This window comes from Apus apus, chromosome 5 (genome assembly GCF_020740795.1).
Source record: "Apus apus isolate bApuApu2 chromosome 5, bApuApu2.pri.cur, whole genome shotgun sequence".
Taxonomy (NCBI): domain Eukaryota; kingdom Metazoa; phylum Chordata; class Aves; order Apodiformes; family Apodidae; genus Apus; species Apus apus.
This window is the reverse complement of record NC_067286.1, coordinates 42,125,599-42,149,747: the sequence shown is the minus strand read 5'-3', so window position 1 is coordinate 42,149,747 and position 24,149 is coordinate 42,125,599. Positions and strand designations below refer to the sequence as shown.

The 24,149-nt window shown below is 45.4% G+C and overlaps 1 protein-coding gene across 9 annotated transcripts in view; it reads right to left on the bottom strand.

Moving 5' to 3' along the window:
- Positions 1 to 24,149, bottom strand: part of FLVCR2 (FLVCR heme transporter 2) — a 38,760-nt gene that overhangs the window by 13,859 nt on the left and 752 nt on the right. For all 9 annotated transcript variants that reach the window (XM_051621800.1, XM_051621802.1, XM_051621799.1 and 6 more), the window contains exons 2-5: positions 10,703 to 10,844; positions 9,306 to 9,446; positions 4,559 to 4,626; positions 3,661 to 3,764 (exon numbers count right to left, since the gene is read on the bottom strand). In XM_051621800.1, the coding sequence (XP_051477760.1) occupies positions 3,661 to 3,764; positions 4,559 to 4,626; positions 9,306 to 9,446; positions 10,703 to 10,844 (455 nt within the window). The remainder of the gene's footprint in view (positions 1 to 3,660; positions 3,765 to 4,558; positions 4,627 to 9,305; positions 9,447 to 10,702; positions 10,845 to 24,149) is intronic.

Here is a 24,149-nt window from a genome sequence, read left to right as displayed (position 1 = left end):
GGGCCTGATAATTATCATTGTCTGGAACAGGTATCACCAGTTTCCCTAACAGGCTGACTAGTGCAATGAGTGCAGGCTGAAAGTTGTGTGTCCTGCTGTATCACCTTAGTACAACTGGGGTTAACCTACCCCCATGCTCTGGGGTGTGGGAAGGAAGCCCAGCGCACCCATGTGGAAACAGTGCTATGAAGGCACCAGCTACCAAGTCTCTGCAGCAGACCCAGAGGGAGATCTGTGAAGGAGCTGACATGCTTGTCACTTAGGTGAACTTAAGCTGCCCTAAAATTCATCTGATCTGCCCTCCCCAGCCACATTCTCTACCCTCTGAAGAGGTAGATTAAAGAGTTCACGCAAGGGACTGTACGAGAGACCTTAGAGGAAAAACCAGCCAGGGCCAGCACAAGCATGGAATGGGACTGAAATGGAGAGCACAACTCCTTGCTGTTTAGCCAACCCCAGAGGAAGCCCTGGAGTAAGGAACAGGCATGACCCAGCCCAGCCGTGTCTCACAAGGTCACTTGGACAAAGAAAGCCAAAGGGATGGGAACAGACTCACAGGGGATTAGAGCTGCAAAAACACTGGAGTCAAGCAACATCTGAAGCAGCAAATGAACAAGGGGCGGAAAGAGGCTACAGCCACATGCCAGTGTTTTAACTGCTCACTGGGATGTTGTGTGCAGCTCCTGAGTGCTCTGCTGTACAGACTGGGATGACAGCTGGCTTCCACAGGCTTTGCCATGAGGACAGCACATTCCAGACTGCACAAGACTCTGAGCAAAGGCATTGTCCCTATACTCTCATTGCTGAAACCACTGAGGTGTCAGATGCTGAAGAAGGGAAGAATTGGAGAGGGTTGGTTTCATTTTCACCACCCCCTTAGTCCTTCGGCACTCTGTTTTATACCACCTTTTTCCTGTATGAAGGTCACAAAAAAGGACAGCCTTGGTAAATTATTTATATAAAACATACAGCAGGACAGAGTGAACACATACTCTCTGCACAAGGACCAACCCAGAAGAGGGCTACAACAAGAAGACCCAAACTTCAGGGCAGGCTAGGCTGAGAGGGCATTCACCTTTCAGTGGAAAAGATCCAACCACCCCATTCTCCAGTAATCCAAGTCTATCCTCTCTCCCCCAAATCTGAATGCATTTTGGGCCTGCACAGACGTAAGTTTAAAACACCACTCAGAGCCCTCTGCCTAGTCCATGAAGAGAGACGGACACTTCTGACATCTTGTCTTACAGAGACACAGCAATGACAGCAGATAGCTGTCTGGAACCTGCTGGACCCAAGGCCATGTGAACACTGCCCTTAAAAGCAAAGCATAGTCAAAGAGAAGTGCTGATTAATCCAGTCCCCAAACCCCTGATTCTGAGCCAGACTCCCCAGCAAATACCAATACACCCAGCAGTCTCCAGGTGTCACAACCCCATCTCTCCACTGAGCCAGGAACATGAAGGATGTATACAGAGCCCCATTTAATTTTATGTCAAAATGTGTGTTCTTTCAAAGAGGTGGGCTGTTCTCAACAAGCCATCCCACCAGAGGCAGCCTCAGTTCTGGGACAGCTCACTTGTCACAACATAACTCGGGCTTTTGTATCGGCCGAATCTATGCCTGCTAATTCCAAAAATAAAACCAGTGCCGGGGCTGCTGCAGGGACTTGCCTGCCAAATAAAAGCAAGAATGCAAGGCCATTTGCTGCCTGAGAATGACAGATGGGGAAAGCCTGACTTAGCACAGCCTCACCCTTTCAAGGAACTGCTGATGGAACAGTAAAGATCAAACAAGCATGTAGAGCTCTGCAATTCCTTCAGTTATTAACCTCACCCTGCTCCCTTCAATCACAGCTGGATCCCATTCATTTGCTTCCCTCTCTCTGCAAGCTGACTAAAAAAAGGACTTGACATCTTTCCTTCCTGATTTTCATGTGCTTACAATTTCATTCCTTACACTATCTGAGCAGCAGAAGGAAGGGGAGGGAACCCACCTAGAACATCTGGCATCTTGACAGGTTTTTTAAATCAGCTTTTAAATGGGGCTAAATAAAGACTCTATAACACTCAAAAATTTTGCTAGTTCCACAGAAATCCACTTTGTGGGCTGCAGTGGAGAATAAATTCTTAGCAATGTTTCTCCTCACCTAAGAGTAAATCTATCACCAGACAGTCTCCGGGTCTGTGGGATAAATTCCATGGGTAGCATAGCCCTATTTTTCTGCACTCTCAGCCAGCTTTGCCCACCTACGTGGTCCCTCCAAGCAAGCAGGGACTGTGGAACAAATCCAGGATTTATTTTTTTCCCCCTCTCCCATTCTGCCAAATTTCAAGTCCCAGCTCTGCCTGATGAGCTATAAAGCTCTTCAGTCTTCATGCTGCAACTGTACTACTCCACCTAGGGAGAATCAGGAAGACCACTGGCTCCAGCAGTGCCAGTTGAGGCTACCCTACCACTAGCCCCAGGCTGGGAAGAGACACAGGTTACACTGCACAGTTAGCTAGTGCAGTTCCTAATGGCTGTGTTTCTATCTCCCAGGACTGCCAAATGAGAACTACACAGCAACACAGAACAATCTAGAAACAGCAGCAAGTGACCTGCCGTTCTCTGTATTAGTCATCTGCTCCTTTTTGCCAGCACCCCCAGGAGTCCTCAGCTACCATTCTTTCACATTAGAGAAGCCCATTTCCTCTCCATTTTAGACCCCTGTACTTGACAGCTAGGGCCAAAGGCCACTTCAGAAGCTGCAAGCCCACAGCCAGCCAGATTCATCTAAGTTGCCCATAATGAGAACATGCTTTTCTGGCCCAAGATACCAGGTAGAGTAATGGCAGTGGGACTCCACCAGGTAAAAAACTGCTGCAAGGAAAAGGACTCTGAAGTCGCTTTCAGCTCATCACCTGCAAATCACCAGTAAAGCCCCCTCTCACTCCACTCAACCTGCTCAGATAACAGTTTATAGAACAGTTCTCAAAGCTGGCAGGGAAACTGAAGAGCTGATTACATGGATCCAAGCATAAGTCAGGAGGGGCACTCTCCACCTCATGGGACACCCTACAGAGGTCTGTCAGCGACATCTGAGTTCCTAAGGTCTGGGAGCTGCAGATACCCAAAGACTCTCAGCTGTTCCTTTGCAGATGGCAGAGTATGCTGGCCAGATTCTGCATTCCCAACCCACCAGGCAGCAAACCCAGAATCATCCTCCCGCAACCCTAATACCCCTCATTCCTGCCCTAAATACAGCAACATGCCCTCACACAATGCCTCTGGGCACCAGATTCAATGTGCCTTTCATTAAGCTGGACAAAGACTCTCAGAAGCTGGCTTGCAAGGGCTGAGAAATGGTCTGGTACAGTCTTAATTCTGCTTGTGCCAAGAACTCTCTCATCCCTGACAAAGCAGCTGCTGGGCCATCTCATCCTCTCCCTATGCTCCCATGGGATCACCAGAACAAGACCTTGGTTGGTCCCAGTGGAGACTAACACACAGCTCCAAACTTCACTTTAGACTAACTGGATTTTGAACCATATTTTTTTCCTACAGATCCTCCCAATGATTCAGTCCCTGGACTGTGGAATTGCAACTGCACAGGGTTGCTCCTTCCACAGTATGGGGGAAAAGCACAGTCACTTGGGCACAAGAGGCAAACAAGGGACTTACTTGTAGGTTTTGGTTCTGTCCAACCAGATGCCGGAAATCAGAGCCCCAATCATCCCCGACAGTATAATGGTGAGTCCAATCCTGCCAGCATTCACCTCCTCCCCCTGTGGTGAGACACACAGACACTCACACAAATGCAGGAGCCAAGTCAGAGCCAACAAGAAGCAAAATGCAGAGAACATGAGGAGGAAAAGACCCCAAAATTAGTGTCCCATACATGTCTTCTGCTGGTAACACACTAACCAGAACTAGCCTTTGCAAGAACACTTTTGGATCCACTATGAGCCAATGCATTGCCTTATTCTGGCTGAGGAAAAAAAAACTGATTTGGCATTTCTCTCTGAGCCATCCCAAAGAAAAAGGAGATCACTGGCCAGCATGAACAGACACTCCACAAGGAGTCAGCATAAACCAAATAAAGGTTGCTGTCTGATGTTACGATTTGGACCAGACTGACCAAGAAACATTGGGACCCACTATAAGGCAGCACAGAAAGGAGGTCCCTGGCACACAGCCCCAGCAGCCAGCTCTACAGTAGCTCAGTTACTGAGCCTTTCCTCCCTTCTGCCACCAGAGCACAAGTGTGGGCAGCCTCCTGGTACAGATGTCCCAGTAGAAATCAGTGTCAGGAACAGGGCAGAGGCAATTGCTGGAAGAATTTATCAGGAGGAAATGCTCTCATTTAGGGTGTAAAGGAGCTGTCTTTGCTAGAGCTCCCCAGCTTTTGCACAGGGTGGTGTAAAGAAATAAATTAATCAATGCTTGCCTGCCAGCCAGCCAGCTTGTGCCAGAGGTAGCCAGAAGTGCTGTGCCATTGCATTTCTCACAAACTCTCCTTTGGCAACCAGTGCTGGACAACAGCAAGCATCAGAGGGCCATGAGGGTTGGATGCACTTACTGGGTAATGATGGATCACCATGCGGTTCAGCAGAGTGGACAGGGCATAGAAACAACCTGTGTTCAGACCTGAGAGGGGGATAAAAATGCAGCACATTCAGAGCCTGCTACTTTCCTGCTGGGTAGTGAAAGAGCAGAAATGTAGAGATAGATCTTTTGGAGCAGCAATCCATAACAAGGCTGCAGAATCTCAGGAGAGTCATCCAGACTGGCTAGATACAGGTTACTGAAAGAAAGGCAGACAAAGCACAGCCAGATCTCAGCATGCCAGAGGAAGCACCTTGGAGTTTCAGGATAGTTCTTGTCCTAGCACCTAGAGGAAGGGCTGTGCACATCTCTAGTACTGCAAGGTCTTGCAAGTCCTTCATAGGGTCTTAACCCTTTGACACAGCCAGATCCATTTTTAGCATTATACTTTTCTCCTCCAAGCCAAGGTAAAATACTAGAAAAGCACCTGTCTGAGCATCACATCTTAAAGAAGGACCTGGGATTCTATTAACACTAATGCCATTGACCTGTGTTACTTCGTCCCAGAGAAGAGCCTGATAGCACTCTTCCTGCTGAGAGCCAGTAAAAAACATTCTCTGCAAGCCAAGAAACACCAGAAGGCAAGTAGGAGCAGAGCTGATGGTGAATCAAGAAAACACTTCCCCCCAGCACCTGGTGTGCGTGTCTGCATGGGAAGAGTCTTGCATTTTAAAAAGATATCACTGAAGCCTGAAAAAAACCAAACTGTGAAAGTCATTGTCTTTCTGAAAGGGAAGTTAGAGTAACTGTTACAGGCATCAGCCACCTGGTGAAGGTTTCTCAGTATCACCCAAGTTGAGAATGGAAACCGTTAGAGTGATACTGGTCAAGCCCCATTCAGACACTCAGCTCTAGCTTACACGCAACTCTGGTTGAATTAAACACCTTCCCAAGGGTGCAAAATATAAAAGCTTTGCTTATGGTAGACAAGAACATCCACACAGGCACTGGAGCAGCAGTACCACAACGGCTGCATTCTCACCTTGGGCGATACTGAGAAACCTTCCCCAAGTGGATGAGGTCTGCAACAGTCAGCACAACTTTCTTCTCAGAAAGTCATTTACATTTGCAATTAGTTTCTCTTCAAGGCTTCAGTGACCCTGATGTGGGGAGGGACGGGTACACAGATTTCATCACTGCAGCTCACATATCCATAGGGAGGCATGGGCTTAAAAACTCCGGCACAGATGCCTGAAAACCTGACAGAACTGGTACATGTCAAGTTCCCACTTGCTACTTTTCTTCTTTCAGCCTCAGCTAAAAGCACAAACATACATGATGCAGAAATGCAGTTTGGCAGGAAGAGCTTTGACAAATGGGGAATAAAATCCTGAGCTTCCCTAACCCTGAAGTCTTCCATCTCCTGACCCTGAAGTACTCAGCAATCCTGTGCCTAGCCCACTTCTCCACTGCTCACTTTAAGATGCCACAAGATTGGAAGCTGGAGGGGACATCACACTTCCTTCACACACCATCTTTGACAATGTTAAGCAGAAATCACTCCAGAGCTTCATGGCACAGAGAACAGATGAAGAATCTTATGCAAGTGATCCCAGAAAAGTCAATTGCCTGTGACAATGCTCCCTGCTCCAAAAACCTGTATCAGGAGGTTACAGAAGCAGCTAGTAAACTGAGTGACATGCTTTTTAGGCAGTGAGAATCCACACAATCCTTTCCAAGAGTTACTTTGAAAAGCTGGAAGCTCCAGCAGGGCCAGCAGCTAGAGAGGGGGAGAATAACGGGAATGCCACAGCAAGGAGGTGCCCTCCAGCCTGGAAAGCTGGCTCTTTGCAACACCTGGCTATGGCAAAACAGCCCACAAGAGCCTAATTCAGATTCATCCTACCTCCACCTCTCGAGCACACTGCCCACTAGGAGACATCACAAACTGCAATACCAGGACACTGGAGTGTGGTAGATCAGCACCATCCCTCTACCCACAACTGCTTCACTTCAAAGCTGGGCATAAACATAGACCAGTCATTTGTATACCTCTACTTCTCTCCCAACCAAGAGGACAGCTGCCTTGTCAGGACAGCCAGACACTGCTCTGGTAGCTGATATTGTCAGTGTGTTAGCTTCACAGCAGCTCTGTGATGCATGCCATTTCCAAGAGAAAGAAGGGCCCCTGCTCCCACACTGGGCAGAAAGTGATGCAGTTGGCAGCAACACTTGGCACCAGAGTCAGACAAAATATGTTAAGAATCAAGACAATGTGCTGAATTTGCATTTGTGAAGGCTGGCGAAAGTTATAGGCATTTCACATGTCACAATTGCTCAGTGAAGTTTCTCTGCTAATAACAATTGTTTCAATGCCATGAAACAGGCAAGGGTTTTTTCCAGTGGGGCAGTGCCCATTTGCCTATGCTGTGACAAAAAACTGAATGAGTAGCTGAGAACGGGACATCTGAAGGTCCAGACCCAGTTGATTCATTAGCTAGTTACCATGGTTTGCTTATAATGTGCTGTAGAAGAATATTTTTGAGACCTCACAGTGTCTCCTCTATTTTGCAGAGGCCAGAAAGGGGCCCTTATTAAGCCTCAGAGTAGAACCAGTCTTCTATAGCTAAGCAGCCTACTGCCTGCACACCAGACTACTGGTCTCCCTCTTCTTCACTCTTGTCATCCTCCAGGATAATGTTCCCGTCTCCTCCTCACTGCCCCGTGAACCTTTCCAAATGCTAATTCTTTGGGGCTGTCTCATCATTCCCTCTTTATTAGCCTTTCACAGACTTTCTCACCCTCTTGCTGCTTACTGCCTCCCAGAAGCAACAAGCTCTCCAGCACAAAGCCCAACCCAATAAACTCAGAGTTTCTTAATATCTACTCCATATTATGCCTCAGCTTTACAGAAGCAACATCAGCAGCGCTTGGGTAAAGGCTGCTTGTAGGTTCCTCTGAAAAACAGTTCACTAGCACTAACATGCTGTAGTCCTACCAATGTGTCCAGCATGGCAAGTCTTACCACAGGAAAGCAGTTGGCAGCTGTTGGTCATATCAAAACCTTAGAGGTCTGCAGACCTGTTCTGACCTGGCATCATGTAAAGGCTCTCATTCTTTCTACAGCAGGAACAAGCAGCAGGTTTCCTTCTCTCTCCCCTGACACACAGTATGCTAATACAAAAGCTAAGAGAGGCTACAGGTATCTTTTTGTTGGCTAGGGAGGGTGACTCAGTTGCACTCATGTGGCTGCAGATGTCTTAATTCTTGGCCAACATAACTTTTGACTTGAGTAGGAAAAACTGTCCCCATCTTAAAACCAGACTAATTAAAAAAAAAAAAAAAAAGTTTCACTGCATAGTTCCCTCTCTGAGTAACAGTCACCATCTCAAGTCAATCTGGAGATTGTCATGAGGCTGACACAGAGAGGAACAGAATAAATGCACAGACCAGCAGGAAGAGAGACTGAGTTATGAGCCACTGAACAGCCTTTCCACATTGTTTGTGTCTGCCAGAAGAGAATTATCCCAAGGAGCTCAGATTCTTAACATGCTCTTTGTACTGCAAGCCCTTCCCTCCTCCAGGATTTATGCCTGTTAGAACAAATGCTTTCCCCTTTCTTTTCCCTGAAGGGTGTGTACTGAGCAGATGACCCTACCCAGATTCTAGACACAGTCTGCCTAACAGTGTTTTCTATCTCCACATTCTAAGAGGACATTAGGTACTATAGGGAAAAAAAAAAAAAAAAGAGACAGAGAAGGGAAAAAAAAAAAGAAAAAATCACCACCACCATCAGCTGCAATACAAACCAGTAGAACTTAAGGGCAATCCAAGAGGGACATTTCTAGACTACTGTGCTGAGATGGGAGAAGAGATTTCAACAACTCTAAAGACTATTAGCGCTCAGCAGGTACAAAGCTACCATCTCACTCTCCAACATGGTTACTCATCCACCAGGTCCTTTAGGTACAACTGCTGGCAGAACAGCAGAACTTCCAGAACTATTTAACTTTCCCCCTAAGGAGCTTCCACAGCAAGCTGGTAGGAAGCAGGGACAGAACTCCCTGCAGACTAGCTGGCTACAGTATATCCTATGAGGCAGCCAAGCACAGACTGCAATGGCCTTTCTCCTAACAAGAAACATACTTTTTCATTTGACAGTTCAGCATCAGGAGCAGATTCTACACATCACACTGTCCTCAGACGTAGACCAAGACTGCTGAAGAAAAGCAAGTAGCAAAGCTAATGTCAAAGGGCAGATGGCAAAAGGAGAAATTCTCTCATCCTTCCTTCCATTTGCTTCATAGGGACTGCCAAGGAATCCAAAACAGTCTGCACATCTGCATGCTCCACATGACCTCCACCAGGATGCCAGGCAGCCATATCCTTGCCTTGGGAAATGACTTTCACTCAGTGCTGTGACTTGCACTCAGACACAGCTGTATTTCTTAGGTAAGCATTTAGATTAGTTCATTGCAGGTAATTAATTGACTAGAAAAAAAGACAACAGGATAAGGAAATCCCCTGAACAGTAAACAGTCAAAGACTGGGAGAACAGCAATGGGGGCACATTGTCCTCTGTGTCCTTGCCTTGCTTCTTTCTTCCCTAGGCATTTGCTTGTAACCACTGCTGGAGATTACTGGGCTATGACTCCTGGTCTGTGGCAGTACAGCTATCCCAATGCTCCTCTAAACCAGTTGCTGCCCCAGCAGAGCATGGGCAGGGAGAAGATAAGCATGTCTAGCAGTGATAACTGCACAGAAGAAAGGCCAGACCTTACCATAAGTGACTATAAGCAGCAAAAAGTTGGTATTGCGGAGCAGTCGGAGGATTGATTGCACATAGGAATACTCCTCTGGTGGTCTTGACTGGATCAAGGCCTGAGCTCGGCTCGGAGGGTGTGGGGGCTTCTCCTTGAAGACTGAAACCAGACACAAAATACACCTGTTTGTAACAGTGCAACCAGAGAGCCTGAGCACACTGTTTGTAGAGCCATTTGACAGACAGCAGAAGGGCTAGTAAAACCAAGTACACAAAACACACCACTGTCCTTAAGCTTTCATCTTCACACATAAACTTATCCAGAAACAGGGTCTCTCCAACAATAACTCTTGCCACTGGAGAAACACCTTGCCTTCAATTAGCTTTTTGTGTAGGCAGTGTCTGGCAGCAACAAAAGAGTTCTCAGGACTAATAATGCCTTTGTCTGCAGGAGGATGGCCACAGTCAGCTGCAGAAATGTTGCATGGAGTCACAAATGCAAAAGTGGGATGGGAAAAGCCAGCTCACAAAGGTGGCCTGGAGCCCTGCAGTGCCCACTGCCTAGGGAGAAATGACCTATGCCAGTCTTTATTTTAGACCTAGCACTTCTTAGGCTGGCTAAGCCATCTGCTGTCCCTGGGTAGTATTAATGTAGCATCCAGGAATCCCATTCACAGGGGATACTGCTGTAGCAGGTGCTAGACAGCCATTTTTGTACCTTGTCTGTTCCCTGCCCCAGATTCTTTAAAGTCTATATGTGATTCAGCCACTAGGCAATGTAAGGCTGGCAAGAGGAGTCTATAAAAAAATAATAATTACACAGAGCTCAGCAGACAAGCTCTGCTCTCCAGTGAGCATGCCAGTCTTTCATGCTCAAGATCTGGCTTCCACTTCACATGTTAAGCAGGGAATTGCACCTCTGGTGTCCTGCTACTCCCCTTAATGCTTCCTTCTCTCCACTCATAATTGTTTACTGCTTTTTCTCCTGGGAACAGCTTGTTCCTGTGATGCCACTCAACCTGCTTCTTTGTCTCTACCATTAAGAGGTAGTCAGGCCCCAGACATAACCCAAGGCCCAGCACTGTGTTTGCAGGCAAGATTAATGTGACCCTTGGAAGATTTCTGCTGGCTTTTGAAGGACTTACTTATGCCAGAGTTTTATTATGCAGGCAATCAAAGGACAAAATGAACAATTGGCAAACTCACACAAAACCTCCTGTAGTCCCTTCTACATGTGCTGTTCATCAAGGGCCTGAGGCAGCAAGATACAGCATTGCATGACCCCATTAGCTGCGTGCTAGGACACATCCCTGTGTGACCTCCCCAGCCCACTTCCTAGCACAGAGGCCACTCACACACACAGGGTGATTCTTCTCAGTCTCACCTGGTTTCATGTGCATGCTCCCACCCCCTTACCTATGATGACCAAGATGAATAGGGCTGTTGCCACGCCTGCTGTCATGAAGAACATGATGCTGATGTGGTAGGCCAGCTTCTCCACATCCTCCACATTGGGAACCAGAACTGGAGGGACCAGAAAGCCCACAGCAATGCCAAGCTGAGCAGGAGAGAGGACATACACAGAGATGTGACATGGAACCACAACATTGCCATGACCCCACAGCTCAGCCCTCTTATGCCCAGTAAGAGCTCAACTGAGCCTAATCTCATTTCAAAACAAAGGTGAAAATCTTATTTATCACGCAATGCTTAAGAGATAAAAGCCAGCTACTCTCATTGCAATTAAGCAGTAAAAGATGTCCCCCCACTGCACTCACAACTGTCAGGATATTCAAGGCAAGGTTTTACAATAGAACTGAGCAGAATTAATACCTGCCTCCATCAAAGTGGAGGTCTTGCTTCTTCCACGCACGTATGTACCTGTCCACACACACATCACACCCCTTATCTTGCATCTGCTCTGGTGCTGGCCTGATCAGCTAGTAATCAAATTTTGCTCATTAAAACTGGCAGAAAAAAAGACTGTCAAATCCCACCATAATTATTTGCTGGGTTAATGAGTTGAACCCGTTTGTTTTCCAGACAGACAAGCACAAGGGCCAAGACAGAAACCTGCCCACTCCTAATGAGCGCGATATTAATCTGGTTCCGCCACTTTATGAGACTGTTTCCTAACCAGCCCCCTCCCAAGACAAGGATCACCCTCTGACCACTAGGATAACCTAGAAAAACATCAAGGTTGAGAGCAGAGGCAGCACTGACAGCACATATCCTAAACATGAAGGTTTTGTGATGGGGCTTAGCAACTGCCCCTGAATATAATGCCTGGCTCTGAAGGGCTACAAGAAGAAACCCCTGCAGCTCTGGTCTCAACTACACCAAGAGCCTTACATGTCCAGCTGAGGAGCTCCTGCAGCAACAGCACACCCTTTAGTGAAGACACAGTTTTAACTTCATAGCTGTTTCTCCAGGACAGTGACAAGGAGCTGTAACAGCACAGGCTTTGCCACACTGATAAGTGGGACTGACAGTGGCACAGACCTTCAGTGCCACTATTAAATGGGAGAGAAGAAATAGGTTTTTTGGAAATGGGAGAAAGAAGAATCAGCTGCTTTGGTGCTTAGGAGCACTCTCTTCTCTTCATAAAGTGGGAGCCAAAGTGCACTCAGCACATTTGTATGTACTCTAAACACAAGAGGAACATACAGAAGCCACTTTGCCCACCCTAATTAGCAACACCCTAATTTTTGCTATTTCCTGATTTAAGCCTATGTTTGCTGTTGTGGACAGTGACAAGGCACACACTACAGCCTCCAATAGGTGGAAGGACTGAGAAGGCACCAAAGAAAAAGAGATGCCAGGTGTCTCATTTGCAGGGTATATGATTTGCCTGGAGACAGAAAAGCAGTAACAGTACCAGAACAGTGCTAATGGAACCAATATAGACTAGCACATAAGAAATCCCACCCACAGTGGTTATTCGTGCTGCATCAATACAGCCTCTATAAAGCCACTGCCCTCATCACTCTAAAAGAGGAGGTAGGAGGATGTAAAACATGGAAATGAGAATATAGTCAAATTAAGCCCACTGCATTTACTGTTTCCTTGTAGGACACAATAGATCAATAGGAATCAATTAGCACCACCATGACCCATTGTTCCAGAATAACAGACTGCAGAGGATACTGTTTATGCCTCACTGAACAGCAGCAAGACAGCACCACTAGCCAACTGCTGTCCTAAAAAAAGGATGCTGCAGTGCTCAGTGTCTACATAGCCCCTGAAAAAAGGGTCTATTATTCTACAGGTAGGGAAAGCAAGGACTAAGAAAAGCAAGGACTATGCTGCTCATAAACCACATCCCAGCATGTGAGCATACAGAGCAGAATGATGCAGGAGCCCTCTAACCCATGAGCTCAGCCATGTTGCCTGGGCTGCCTTCTAGCAAGAACTTCTGCTTTCTGCACGCCTTCTGTGTCATATCTCCATGTTTCTGGGATACCATTGGAATCCTTTTGGAAGACCCATTCACTGGCCAGGATCAAGATTACAGAACAAATGTTTCAGGTGCCATTATCTGGTAGCTAGGATAAAAAAAACCACAAACAACCTTGTGCTCTCCAGTCTCAGAAAATTCTCCACAAACTTCCTCCTTTCCCATCCAGCTGGTGGAATTTTGAGACAGAAAGAATGCTTGCGTTTCAAACAGAGCTATCTGCTAGACTCAGACATCCTATTTAGCTTACAAACAAGTAACTTATAACCATGTTTGGCCAAACTTCTCCTGTGACCTCCACTGTTATCCCAGTGCCCTCCACTTGGACCTGGAACAGTCTGGGTCAGGATCAGCAAAAAGCATCTATACCAAGTTCATTTTTGGTTCTGGGACATCACAGGGAGCCAGAAGGAAAAGTCACCAAGAGATTACACACGTTCAGGGCACTACCAGGAACGAAAACATTCAGGGGTTGATTAAATGGACTGAAGACAGACACAAGTTGTGCTGTCCCAGATAACAAGTCAAGGACTGAAAGAGATTAGGAGAAAATTTAGAAGACCATTAGAAGGGTTAAACTTTCGTAATACCCACATGGCACATGGAGTCTCTCACACAGGACTAAACTTGCCAGAGCTCAACTTTGTTGAGACATGGCCTATCCCAGCCTCTCGCCACAGTGAGTAGGTCTGTTCTCCTTCTCTGTGCTGCCTGCTGACCCCTGAGACTCACTGATTACCAGTGAGCACAACTGTCAGCTCGCTTAGAAGTGTCAAGCTCTGATCTTCATTAAATTACACAGCCTCACTCTTTCTCTGCACAAGGTAAACAAGCCTGCAGCTGCAAAGAAAAGGCAACTGCACCAAAAACAGCTGCTAACAGGCATAGCTCCTAGAGGGCAGAAGCCTGTTTGCCTCTGCAGTGAGTTTATTTTGCCCTGCTTGTGGCCAAAGTGTGGGCCTGCAGCTCTGGTGTGCCAACTCAGCCCAGTGCACAGCCACAGTGGGTTTCACTCCTATTTCCTTAGCATTCCCAAAGGTTCAAGCTTCCAGGAAAAGACCCTCAACACTGCTCCTTTCCATTCAAGGGAAGAGTTGTACTAGCTCTTACCTATCACATGTGCCCTTCCACCCTTTACCAAAGAAGTCCTGGAAGTTGCTCCTTCATCTTGTTACCATTTCATTCTTGGAATAATGGGGCTGGATTCCTGTGCTAGGTGCTTCTTGGCTTCCTGCTCTTTGCAATCACATGCTAATCCCACAAGCTGCTGAACCACAGCAAAACAAGAACAGGAAAGGAGGAGAGATCCATGCTTTATTCTGATCTCTGGTCTAAGTTTCTCCAGGACGACAGTCAAGATTCACTCTTTTCAGGTCTCCCTCTAGCTTCTCCTTCCTGAAAAAGGATATATCTGATGTATACCTAGCAGAGGTTATTGAGAATCTGTTTGGCAAATAGTTCAGGAATCCTTTACTGGGAAGTCCTATAGACACCACTTACCCAATAGGACACAGACTTACTCAGCTTTCTTGGACACTGCTGTTGTATTTTCAGAAAATCTGAACAATTTTCCTAATCAGAAATGGATGTTTTTTCCTCCCTCTTCTCTTCCCAGAAAAGGAACCACTTTAATCCATTAGGAGAGTTTTTAAACCTTTGAGAAGGACTAGATGGCAGAAGGGGAAAATAAAAGAGAAAAAGGAAAAAAACCAAACCAAATTAAATTAAATAAATTAATTTTAAAAACACCAAACCAGCAATTATAGCAATAGGAGCTACATTTTATATTTCAGAGCAACATGCACAAAGGTGAGGCCCCTCAACTTGACTAAAACTCAAGATTTCTTGGAGGATACTCACAGATTCCAGATTATTCATACTATTTTTAGCAACAAAGACAAGCTCTCAACAACATTATTAGTATTATACAGCATATACTTTACAACTCACAAGGAGATTTTTGGCCTGGTTCTCAGCGGGACAGTGCTCACATCACCATCAGCCCAACAGACAACACTGTAACCAGTTAACCAGAAACTTTGAAGATACCTTAGCAAGGGAAAAATAACTTTTCTCCCTTCTCCACACCTGTCACATCTGGGCTGGGAAAATAAAGCAATGTAAAAACAAGGTTGGTTCTGCAACACTCTGTGCTACTCTCCTTACAGAGACCATCAGTCATTAGGGTTCACAGTGCAGTCCCCTTCACCAGCATAGAAATTAGTACCTCCAACCTTTGTACAGGCAGAAAGGTCTCCAAGACCTATACAGGCAGGCTCTAGTTCCCAAAATTCAGCATATCATTCAACACCCCCACACCCAAAACACAAACACTGTCCTGATCTCCAAAAATCTCTCCTGAGGAACCAGGCTGCTGGCACTTTATTTTATGAAGGCTTTGGGGTAACTTTTAAACAGAATATCAGGAACATCAACAACTACAGCAGAGTTCACTGTTCAGATGACTACTTCTTTAAAGGCTAATACCACCTGAATTTTGTCAAGGACCAGTCCTAACAACAACATAATATTCAAGTGTATACAAGAACAGGAAACAAAACCATGAGCAAGTGGCTAATAAAATGGTATAAGTGTACACAAAATCTTGAAATGGAAAATAACAATGCCTAATTTAAGTTTAGCTGTTATATATTAAGAGTCTGCTGAAGGAAGATAATCACTGTGGTATCAGCACAAAAACTGTAAATGAGTGATTGATAGAATTGTGAATCTCCACCTGAAAGAAAACTAAGAGTCAGCAACAGGAATACATAAGCTCTATAGAATTCCGTAAGTAAGCACAAATATTGACAGAGACCACCAAACCTAGAAGGTCAACTAAAGTGTTAACAGATAGAAAGAGAGAGATGCTACAAAGGCAGAAAAAATACAACAGTGAGAAATTTGGACAATGCCCTTGCAGGCTAAATAAGCATCGTGACAGGGATGATGCAGAGACTGCATTTTTTTATTCCATAAATACTCTTTTCTGAGAAGAACCTATAAGAGGCAGCACAATTTGTGATTTAGACTTAGAGCAGCACAGTGTGACCACAATCAATATTACAGAACAGTTGTGCAATGCACTCAAATTCAGCTTCCTCGCAGCAGTGACAAAAAAAAAAATAAAAAAATACACACCCACCAAAGCATTATGGCAATATTTAACTCCCAAGAGGGAACTGCCTAGAAGGAAAGAAGCTTGTTAAAAGGAAATTAAAAAGAAAAACCAAGGAAATTAAATGCTTGCAAGTGGCATTAAGACTGTGTAAAGACACTGCATCAGAGGATCTGTGTAAGCCTAGAGAATATTAGCAAAAGTTTTTCGAACATAGTAAAGGAACCACAGTTAAGTTAAAAAAAAAAAAAAAAATATATATTAATAACACCACCAACCAACTCAAAAACTAGACATCATTCTTTCAAAAGTAAAACCATAATGTGGTCACAAAAAAGGCTGTGGAACAAATTTACAAACTAAGTCAAAACTCCTCAAACACATCAAAATCAGGAAGCCTGCCCAAAAGTAGCACCAAAAGATGACCACTGTGGAAGGAGAACATTTGAGAAAGAAGGAGAACTAAATAAAGTCTTGTGCCAGCTTTCACAACATTATATTTATGGGAGATTTCCACATCGACAGAACCTCTTCACATGGCAAAAATCTTAATTGTTATCAGTGAAAGACCTTAATAAATTTATTACAATTAACTCTTCCATGAGGCATCAGAACCAGATGGTGTTCATCCAGGAGTTCAAAAGAACAAGTCAACAGAACACCTACACTACTCACACACAAACACACCAAACTGCCAACTCTGCTGTTACCAAATACTCAAGTCAGGAATGGAGGAGGGGAAAAGCTAGGTCAATTTTTAAAAGGCTTGGCACCAGCAGGAGTCCCAGGAAACCCCAGAGTCAGCCCCAGATGGCCAAACGGGAAGAAACTGTAGCCACCCAAAGCTTGAAGATTACGTGTTGATAATGCAACAGGCTTTTCAGACACTATGATTTCAACACAATCTCAGCAAGTTCCCAAGCCAAGACTTTGGAGAGTTAGGAGGATACACTCATTTGTTACTGTCTTTCCCTGAGCACTTCTTACTGACTGGCCTGAGGCTGCCTGACAAATTTGGCCTGTCCTAGGCCAGATACTCCTCTGTTCTGATGCATTGTACCTGTCTAAAGGAAAGGCTTTTGGAAAACAAACAAACAAACAAACAAAAAAAAGGGCTTCACCTGCTCTCAGCAAAGAGAGCTCATTGCATTTCCCAGCACACCTGTGTGCTGACACCTTTCCACTCCTGGAAGAGTGACTTTTAACAGGGCCCACACTTTTGATCTGGAAATCAATCTCTTGCACACCACCAATACCACCCATAGATCTGCCTACAGAACAGAAATAGGAGAATCTAACTTCCCATGGCAGACCTCTCTTTGAAGGATATTTGTGAAACTCTACGAAATTCAATGTTTTAAAGCATGAATAAAACCAATACTTCACCTGTGCCAAAGACTCCCCACTGGCAGCTTTGCAGTGAGTCACCCACACAGTCCCATTGCCAGAAGCCTTCTGAGGCATCACACCAACCCAGTTTCCTCCAAGGCCACCACTCCATTTCTAACAGAGCCTCCGCCACTGCCTCCGAAGGCAGGGGATCAGGAAAGATTCATGTAACTGCTGGAGAGATGATACTGGTCTTGAACCATTTGATTAGAATGCACTACTACCTCTAATCCGCAACATCCACATCAATCAAGGAAAACGGAGATGAGGAATCCTCTAGAAAACTGGAGGGACTACCATGCTTTGGAAGAAAATTATATTTCAATTGTTTTAACAAGCCAGTCCTGATGTACACACTGTTTTACCTGTTTTCTGACAGATGTGTTTAAGCTTGTAGGGCTTCACACTTTCAAAATGTTCTTCTCCAGATTCAACAGTTGAAATTGTTTGGGGGGTTCATTTTGCAGGTTTTTTTTCAATTATATTTTCTTCTAATAGAAGTGGTTTCAGACACTGAGAACTTAAAAAAAAAAAATCTTGTGACATTCCCCATGATGAGAACTGACTCAACAATATTGTCACCAGGGAAACCAAGGTTCTGGATGAAAAGTCAACAAAGCAAGCCTGAACACTGGCAACTCTTGTTCTTCTAGAAACCTCCATCTCAGATAACCACGGCAATAATAAGTTCTCTCTCCAAAAATCTCACAGACAAAACATGCAGGCCAGCACACAGAAACATGACCTTTTCAGTAACAGATAGGACTAGATCAGGATGTCAAGTAGCTCACACTAGCCACCCTGTAGTGCAAATCAGTGCAAAGATGCAGAAGTAACAGGTAGTGGCAAAAGGATACACGTGATGGGTGGGAGGATGGGGAAGGCACACAGTTTGCTGGATCTGAACAATGAGCCTCTTATTGCAGTAGGAAAGTCCTTATGAAGGGGAACAGAAGAGCTCTCCTTGCTATGTTGCTTTTACATGTATGAGAGAGGGGAACTTTGAACCAAGCTCAAAATATACCGAACCCGTGCCAGATGCCTCTCCAACAGTTCTGCCAACATCATTAAATGCATCAGACCTGGATCTCCAGTCACCCAGGGAACCCCTTTGAGGAGGTACCTATTCCAAAGTCCTGGGCAACACAGCCGCTTCCTCTGCTCTTGTGTGACAAAGCCCTGACTTGTGATTCTCACTCCTTTTCTAACTACAGGTGCCTCCCACACAATAACCATGACATTTCACAAGAGTTGCTAAACTTTCTGACCCTACCATTCGCATATCGCAATCTGCAGTGAGCAGACAGCCACCTCCTTCCCACACCCTGTGACTCCCAATTCACATATCACAATCTGCAGCAAGCAGACAGCCACCCTCTTCTCACACCCTGTGACTCCTACTGCACATCAGCTTCCCAGTCCTTTGCTATCAGCACAGGTCCCAGCTGCCTTTCTATAAAAAGGCTACAGTACAATTGAAAATACCCAACTGAAGAGATGTGTGAAGCAGAGGCTTCCAGTTCCTACACATTATGCTTCCATATGGATTGTTGTCCAGAATATGCTTCTTCCATACCATTGACAGCAGAGCCTGTTGAAAACCAGATAATCAGGAAGACAACATACATAAATGTTTACAAAGTATAGCTTAGTCAACCTTCTTGCAGCGTTTTAAGAAGCAGAAAGGACCCACATTGTGAAAGGAAAAATTGTAAACCAGGCCTTGTGGCGAGATAAGATAGGCTCTTTTTTACTCTCCCACTAATGTGGGAGATAGCGTATTTTTTCAAACTGCACTTGCACAACCAAAGCTCTTCTGGAAGCCAAGCAAACTCCCTTCCTTATCACACTTCTGCTTCTGTGGCAAGAGAAAGACTACTTCTCTATGCAAGTCATTCAGAGCCTGTCAGCCTTGAATGCACCTTCCCCCAGTTTACTGGGAAAGCAACACAAAAGAGGAAAAGAACAACAGTAGATAAGAGAAAGTAAAGCAGAAGAGGGGTTTCAGCTCTGACAGCTACCTCAGCTGCTGCTGGAATACTCAGGCAGGATATAATACTTTGGTCAAGAACCTACTACAGTCACCTAACACAGCCAGCCCCAGGGGATCCTACAGGGCAAGTGCTGAGGGTGCCATAGGGCAGCCCCTCCCAGCAAAAAACACTGCAGTCATTCATTTCACTCCCATGCCACTTCCACATAACACAACTCAAAAGCCAACTGCTTCTGTGAGGGAGAAGAGAGAGCTGCCTTTGGTGTACGGCTGGGAAGGGAACACCAGATTAAATGGGTAGAAAAGTTAATTTCAGGCTCCAGTGTCTATTTATAGAAACTCTGGCATTCCTGGGAAAGCCACATTGCTATTTGGTCAGCACACCCTCCCACACTGAGCCACATCCAGGATCTCCAAGAGCTGGCCACATAGCACTTCTTGTGATCCAAGTGCTCTGATCCACCCTGCCCTTCTTTATTGGGGAACAAATGAGCTAGAGCTGGAGAACAACAGCCATTAACTACCACTGCCACTTCCAGCTCCTCTTAGTTTTATGCTAAAGTCTTCTCTACTCTAACAGTGAAAACCCGGGGAGATACAGGGCCAAGCTACAGAGGGGTATGAGGCAGATCACCACCTGCCCCTATTTCTAACAGGGACCAAGTCTCATCTGAAGAGACAAGGAGCCTCCATCAGGGATAGAATATCCAAAGAGATCTAGAAGTCCACTCGAAGACAGGAATTCCACAGGACGTGTTCCATTTCCACAGCACTTCTTAGACTTTCCGATATTGCCCTCCCTGAGTGGTGAAAGGCACAATACAAAGTTAGCAGTGAGGCATCAAGCAGCAGCACATACTCAGCCCAAATGGCACTGCAGGCTCACCAGCACAAAAGCAATGGCCATTCAGACATAGCAAACCCAACTGTTTGGCAACACCCACCCCACCCACGACCCCAGTTCAGTAAAAGAGGAAAAGATCCACCAGAAGAGAGAGCGATTCACAGTTTATCATCCATTTTGTCCATTTCAAAAGCCATCACCTAATTGCTGCTAGACTGACACTCTGGGCAGCCTGCAGATAGCACCCAAAAGCTCTGCCTCATGCCATTTCTGTTATGGGAGCCCTAAATCTCTGAAGTCACATGCCAGCTGCATCAGAACAAGGATACACCCCACCTGAAGATCAGCAAGAGGCTGCACCATTTTTCCCCAGAGGCAGAGATGAAGCCCATCAACTACTTGTTTCTCTCTATCAGAATGGCAAAAGCCAGGAACAAGGTCTATTTTAATTAAAAAAAAACAACAACAACAAACAAACAAGAAAAACCAAAAACAAAACAAAACAAAAAAAAACCTATACCTGTGGCAAAGCAATACAAGGTCACAAACACAAAGGTTCTTTCTTTGACCCTGTGCAACACAGTTACACATCTCTGCATGCTGCCCACATTCCTTGCCCATCAGGTGACAACAGGGAGATAGAGAAGTAAGAGACAGGCCTGAAACCAACATGCCTGAAGAAGCATGGCCCAAGCACAGCAATCTGACACACACCATGGCAGCTGAAGCAGACAGCTGGTACGTGGCTGCCAGGCTCCAATTTATAAACCTCAAAAACCAGGAGAATTTAATGCTTTACCTAAATACCCCCACCACTTTGTTGGTTCTGTCACAACCACAGCACTGTGTTTCCTCCTCCAGAAAAGACAGCAGAGCAAGTATGCTGAAGGAAGGGGCAAGGCCTGCTGCTCCAGCAAGCACATACTCCTACAAATGCCAGTGTCTTAGGAGAACATTTCTTCTTGCTATGTCCTGTCAACAGAGAGCAGGAAGGTACAGTCTTCATTCAACATAGAAATCATATAGTTTGCTGTGACCTGTCAGGTCTGAACCATAGCCTCAAACAGGGAACCAGCTGATGAATCAATACACCAAAATAGAAGACCAGAGCCTGAGGGAAACTGCTTTCTCCTACCCACCTCTTGTTCATGGGACTTCACATAGATATCCAGCATGGAGCTACTCCAAAAGTGACACTGCTGATGACATAGCAGGCACTAAACTACTGGTGGCTGTATTTCAGAAGCATGTCAGACAAATTCCTCTCCATATTCAAACACATCTGAAGGACACAAGTGAATTCTCTGAAACGCTGGAGTAAGGAAGCAAAAGTGTTTTGGAGAGTTCACTTATGTCCTTCAGATGTGTTTGAATATCAACACACTAATATTTTAATGCTAAAGTACCCAACCAAGTAAACCTCATTCTACACTTTCCCACACATGCACTTGCAGGGACAAGGAAGAAGAATGGAAAAATCTATGCATCTCCCTGTTAAAATGAAGAAAAGTAAAATGTTGTGAAAACCATGCCATGAAAAATAACATGGAAAATATCACTAAAAGGTGGGTAAACAAGAGAATGTGATCGCCTCCTCCACAGGTGTCCACATTCTTCTCTTCTAGCTCTCCAGCACCTGATTCAAGACTGCTCAATCTCACCCATCTTTGCACATCAGATATCAAGCCAATACCTGACCAGAAACAAGAGAGGAGAATACAATACTCTAAATAGGGTTGGTTTGGTTTCTAAAAGATATTTAATACCCAGTCTGACTGATTCAATTATTTACTCTTCAGAGCTAACTTTGAACCTGAAGGTTACCATCACACAGCAAGCAGCAGCAGTGTCTTGAGCAGACACCACTCTGGCAGACCTAGATGAACCAGCAGGCAGGGCTCTCCTCAGGTCAGCACTGCTGAAGTGCTGCCTTGGGCCAGGAGCAGAGAGGGGGCACGTCTATCAAACAAAGAAGCAGTGACACTGCCTCACTCCACCATGTAGTTGGTTGCAATTCTTGACAGAGAGGGACATCAGTGCTTGGTATTCAATAATAATAAATCATGATAACAAATGACAGAGTTTTCCACCTTGAGGATCTGTAACTAAATGATGTGGCAAGCAAAAGAAAAAAAAACAGATTTGTAGAGAAATGAGCATAGGGAATAATTTGCTACACTGGCATACTGCAATTACAAACCCGCTATATTATACCCTTTGCTAACACTCCCTAAAACAGTCTTTAACTGTAGAGTCAGAAAAAAAAAATGCCTCTGTCTGTCACAAATCGACATTATTTAGTCTTAAGTGGGGGGAGAAGATGGGCCATTCTCCACCTCACCCCCTGCCCAACATCACCAGTAAACAAAGTATCTACTTTTAATTCACTATGATTATGCACCTCAGGACCTTCCACTTAGGGAATGAAGAGGTACTTCCTAGGGAGTACGTCCCACCTTGAGGCATGGCCAAGTCTAACTTCTCCAGTTCTCTAAAAGGCAAGTCTGGGCTTACAAAGCAAAGGCTGTATACTGAACTGAGGTCTCATTGCCAGGTCAGTTCAACCCCCAGAGCAGTGTGGACCACCAAAAGTGTAGGCAAAGTTTGCTTTTTACAGCTGTTATACTAACCCGCTTCTTTTAGGACGATGAGGATACCACACACTCACAGAGCACAGGCAAGCTCATTGTTGGGATTTCTTATGCACACTGTTGAGTAACTCCACCTGAATAATTTTAAAAGTCTGAGAGCAAAATGCTGTTACTTATTTACTTTTAAATCAGCAGAATGCTCATGCCAAGTTAAATGCCTTCCACTCTAAAGATTAATTTAAAACACATAAAAAACCCGCCCACTAACCTAGGTAATGGGAGAAAAGAGGAAAGCTGAGATTCACTCAGAGACAGGTAAGTATGTTTTCTCTTTCCAAAAGATGTAAACCAGAGTTTCCTTAACTCCCTAGTCCTGTTCCACAAACTGCAGTTTCTCAAATACCATCTCTGAGCATTCACCTCTTTTTGCCGCAGAAAACCAGGAATGTGGGGAAAGGAGACCTCAAACTCACTGGACACGAAGTTATCTGTGAGGAAAAGCCTTGCATTAGAAACCACCTGAACTTCAAGCCATTCAAATCATAGTAGCAGCCATCCTCAGGCTGAATCAAAGACGGTCCAGGGTGGTGCACAGTCACATGCAGGGAAGTAAGTACATTCAGTGTCAAAGCAAGGGGCACAGGTCCAGCCTAGCAGCAGCTATCACCAGGCTCTGCTTCCCTCCGTGTCAGCATTGCAGGGCACACTCACTTCCCTCATGCCACATTGCATGGGTATAGGCCTATCTGCTTCACACAACAGGTATGAGTGGGTGTTCCGGTCAGTGCAAGGGTCAAGAAGCTATTTCCCTGATCCTTTCAAATCTGTGGAAAAATGTATCTCCTCCAGGCACTAGCTGGCTAGAAGAAAAGACACTCACAGCTTGAGCACGTGGGGGTCACTAGCCTCCTTGACCTGCCTTGACACAAGAGTGCTTGGGAAACTTACCTCACCCTAGCCTGGTGGAAGACTTGCTTCTTTTCAAAGCAACTGCTTGTGGAAACTCCTCACCTACTTTTAAGAGGCATAAAAGTACTAAAGTCCTCTTCCTCCAGGGCTCAGTGACAAGAACTCTTTTCACTAGACAGCTAATCCCCTTTGTCCCAGCTAGTTGTCAGTAGAAGGGGGATATCGCGGTGTCAATTCCAGATGCAACTGCAGATCTGAGGTCGGCAGGACACCGTCTAAAGAGCTTTTCTCAGCACCACACACTCCCCTCCAGCCCATCTGTGTTTCTGCTGAAACGTACCCCTGGACTGGAGATTCACAACATGGGAGTAGGAGGGCACTGGAGAAGACTCCAAGTCCAAACACCTCTCAAAGCCAGAATCATACCCAACCCCCATGCTGCTCCCAGCCTTCTAGACGTAGTTCCCACATAACTAAGTGGCTGTCACCACCATCAGCCCACAGCCTAACCCCGGCTGCCTCCTTCCAGGTACCAGCTGTACATCCCAGGGGGAATTTCATG